This window comes from Anneissia japonica, unplaced genomic scaffold (assembly GCF_011630105.1).
Source record: "Anneissia japonica isolate Jap-2015-1 unplaced genomic scaffold, ASM1163010v1 scaffold288156_len112963_cov179, whole genome shotgun sequence".
NCBI classification, from domain to species: domain Eukaryota; kingdom Metazoa; phylum Echinodermata; class Crinoidea; order Comatulida; family Comatulidae; genus Anneissia; species Anneissia japonica.
The window spans coordinates 1-3,624 of NW_022729727.1; the positions used below are offsets into that span (position 1 = coordinate 1).

General features: G+C 32.8%; 1 protein-coding gene across 1 annotated transcript; it reads right to left on the reverse strand.

Annotated features, from left to right (window-relative positions):
• Positions 1-83: 83 nt before the first annotated feature.
• LOC117114711 lies at positions 84-2,268 on the reverse strand. Its single transcript, XM_033258400.1, has 3 exons — positions 1,818-2,268; positions 820-1,128; positions 84-706 (listed from the first exon to the last, which is right to left on the reverse strand). The coding sequence occupies exons 1-3, from the start codon at positions 1,830-1,832 to the stop codon at positions 359-361; spliced, it is 672 nt and encodes a 223-aa protein (XP_033114291.1). The 5' UTR covers positions 1,833-2,268; the 3' UTR covers positions 84-358.
• Between the last annotated feature and the right edge of the window lie 1,356 nt (positions 2,269-3,624).

Below are 3,624 nucleotides of genomic sequence, written 5' to 3' on the forward strand. Positions count from 1 at the left end.
GTTAATTGAATTGTGTGCCGGTAGCGGCCAGAGGACGAAATTGCAACAAGGAAAATACAGAAGCATAATGTTGAAATAAGAGTATCGGATAGCTAACAACCAATCGAGCAGGCAAGAACGATAATAAAGCTATCCGATACTCTTATTTCAACATTGTGCTTCTGTATTTTCCTTGTTGCAATTTCGTCCTCTGGCCGCTACCGGCACAGTCACCTTATTAAAAACAAATAAATATTGAGGATCAATACCAACACAATGGAAAAATAATATACATTTTAATAACATTAAACATTTTAATAACAGTACAAAAATGTATGATAACCATACAATTTATTAGTTTTTGGAAAATTTAAATATGTTAAGCAATGTAATTTTCAATTTCAGATAATTTTAAATTGTAAACAACTTTTTTAAATGTTAAACATGTTAAAAGATTTATCTTATTTATATTCTTAAATGTTCTTATAATAATGGAATTACCTGTAAATGAATAACCGGGTGGCATTTTGGATTCTTCCTTAGAGGGAACATCCTGTAATGATTCTTCTATTGGAGAACCAGCTTTCTCCTGTTCATACGCTACTTCTTCTGACCTTTTCCATCCAAGGAGTGGTTGTTGGAAATGTTCACCAAAGGCTTCTAAGGTTCTATTTATAGATGGATAGGTAATGGTGTCGTACAGGGCTGCCAAACGCATAAATCCAGTCTGAAAAGGAATTTTTTTTTTTAAACTTTTCTTTAGAAAGTTTGGTTAGAAAATCAGCATTGGTAATGAAAGTGTATTAAGCACTAAAACAAGTACATATCATAAACAATTACCTTTTTTAGTCCTGCTTTCTTCAGAATGATCCCTTTGATCTTTCTTATCGCATTCATGTTGTCATTGTATAGACTTAAGAGCTTTGCAGTTGCATCCAGGACTGCAGGCATTATATGTTCGCTTGTTTTTCTTATGTTATATTTCTGCCTGGGATTGCTTACAGCAGCCATCATGAACTGCAACAAGTGTGAAGCTTTGTCCTGAAGTTCTTGTTGCAGCATCTCCCATCGGAAATTTGCTAGATCTTCTTTTGAAGTTTTCCTTAGGACTGAAGACCAATCACACTCTCTGGAGCAAATTACATTTACCTAAAGATAAAACACACTTTCATAACACTGTATTTACAATTTACAGACATGCACAGTGCTTGCAGCAAATATGATTATCTGAAACTGAGAACCCAAATTAGGCCCAATAACAAAGAAAGACTAGTTTATCACTCTCGCCAGGCATGCCTTCTAGGACTATATTATGGAGAAAAAAGTTTCGGAAATTGTTTTTTTCTTTTTTCATTTATTTTTAAAGTAAATAATAGATATCATTTGTATTTTCTCGATATTGTATTTTACTTTGAATATGAATGCATGAGAAAACATCCCAAGGGTGATATTTGACGTTAGAAAAAAAAAAAATAATAAAAAGCATCCCTCCCTCCCTTTTCCAGTCCTGATAAACAAATAATTACTTCTATTGGTCCTCATACTGTTTTTCTGCTTTAAAATTTATACATTTTATTCAGTTTTGTTGGTAGTATATTTTGAAAGTGAATAGTGTATAAATCAATAAAATTGCCACAAATCAACAAGATGTCGTTAGCTTTCACTCGAAGGATAGATTATAGGTCACTAAATAGTAGCTCTTTGGTCAGTTCGGTATTATAAGGTGCAAGTATGTTTTTTAACCTAACATAACATTGTTGTTGTACAGAGTTAGAGCCAAGGTCAATACATTTTTGCACAGGTATATCAACCCTAATGAAAAATGAGTGTAAGCCTACCTCCTGTGTGTTCATGGTACAAACTTGCTTTAAAACACATTACTTTAAATCATCATTACAGTTAAAAACTGCTCTAGAAATACTGGAATTATCTCCAACAACAATCTGTCTGACGAGGGTTTTAAATTTTCCTATAACATTTCTAGTCCGAGTACTGGTAGAAAACTGTATAATGACCTGTAATAATATACATCAATATAATTTTATGAGCATTCTTCTTTCACAATAAAATGTACTCCCTTTATTTTTAATTAAGCCTTTTCAGTAGTTTTAATAATTATAAACAGTGATTTGATCTGTTTTTTTTCGAGAATATAGCAATAATAGTAAAAAATATATCCTTAATTTTTATATAAATCATACCATACCATAAATCATATAATACCATAAGTCAGAAGAAGCTATAATTGCAAAAGAACTCATTCATTTTGCTTAATTGATTATAAATAATCAAGGCATATGTTGGCTATCTACACCTCTTTGGAAAAATTGCTAAGTAATTTCACTGGACAGTATCTTTCTTTTTTCTCTTTTGTGGAAATTTCAGAGTTTTATTTCATTTATCTCTTTTTAAAATTATTTCTGTTTTATATGAGTACCTGTATTAACATATAAAATGCATATATATACAGTAGTATAATAATAAACACTAAAAAGGATCAGTCCACCATGCCTGGTACTGTAATGCCTTTAGTATAATTTCAATAATGAATAACTGCTTAGGCCTTAATTCATTTTCATTTCTCATTTATTTTCCTCATTATAAATATTTAATTGACATAATAATTTCTATATATGATAGGCCAAATATTTCTTTTTTTATTTAAGACTGGAGTTAGGCCCCGAGTTAGGCATAGGCTAGTAAAGGTTAGGGTGGAGTAATAATAAAGTTCATTTGCGCCTATTATTATAATTAATAGGCTAGTATAATATGTATGTACATAAATAATTATATCCGTGCCAGGCTTAGACTCTAGCCTAAGCCAGTCTTTAATAAACTTTACAGCAGTGGTAGTATTGTAGGCTAGGTAGGTAGGCCTACCAGGCCTCATTCTAAATTATCTACATTTTTTATCTGTTTCACTATTTTCATATTAACAAAAAATTCTAAATATGTAATTGCAAGACTGACATACCTTTAAATCAGAATCAGAATCGTCGGTAACATCATCATCTAGGCCTAACTTCTCCGTCCCACAACAAGCAGCAGCTGGTAAGTGCCCAATATTAATAAATGATTCGCCTACCTCGCTCAACAAATTTCGCTTTGCTTTTGGGACGGATGAGGCTGCTCCTCTTTTAGTGACATTTACTTGTCTTTTAAAACGCGTAAAGGTAAGCATCGACAACTCTCGTAGCTTATCCAAATTCCTACATATTTTCTTCATTTTCGTGTCACAATTCCGACAGCAAGACAGCTTTTCCGTCGGCCTTAGTGAACTATGCTGTTCAGGGCTTAACACTAGTTTCAATCTCTCGTGAACATCGGATGGTTTTTCATTATTGAAAAGAAATACCCTTCTTTTTAAAAGTGCAGCGCCAGTAGGCTAGATTCGACTTAAATGAAATTACACACACGGTAGTCTACAGTTATAACGTTTATTCAGCAAGAACCAAACACATGTAAATATCGACCAACAATGGCTGACTCCCGGTGCCCCGGGAGAGGGCGCACTATTGTTTACCATTGAATAACAACCCTGGCGTGATCTCTTTCTTTCCCTTTTTGTATTTCTCTTAATTTGTTTTAAACATAAACTACAACCACAAGCGGAAACATCATGATGAAAGGGAAACAACTATGGAA

Bases quoted from the DNA above. Each gene is read 5' to 3' on its own strand.
- LOC117114711 (XM_033258400.1), bottom strand. The intron at 707-819 runs GTAATTGTTTAT...ATTCCTTTTCAG, and splicing joins AGAAAGCAGGACTAAAAAAG to ACTGGATTTATGCGTTTGGC.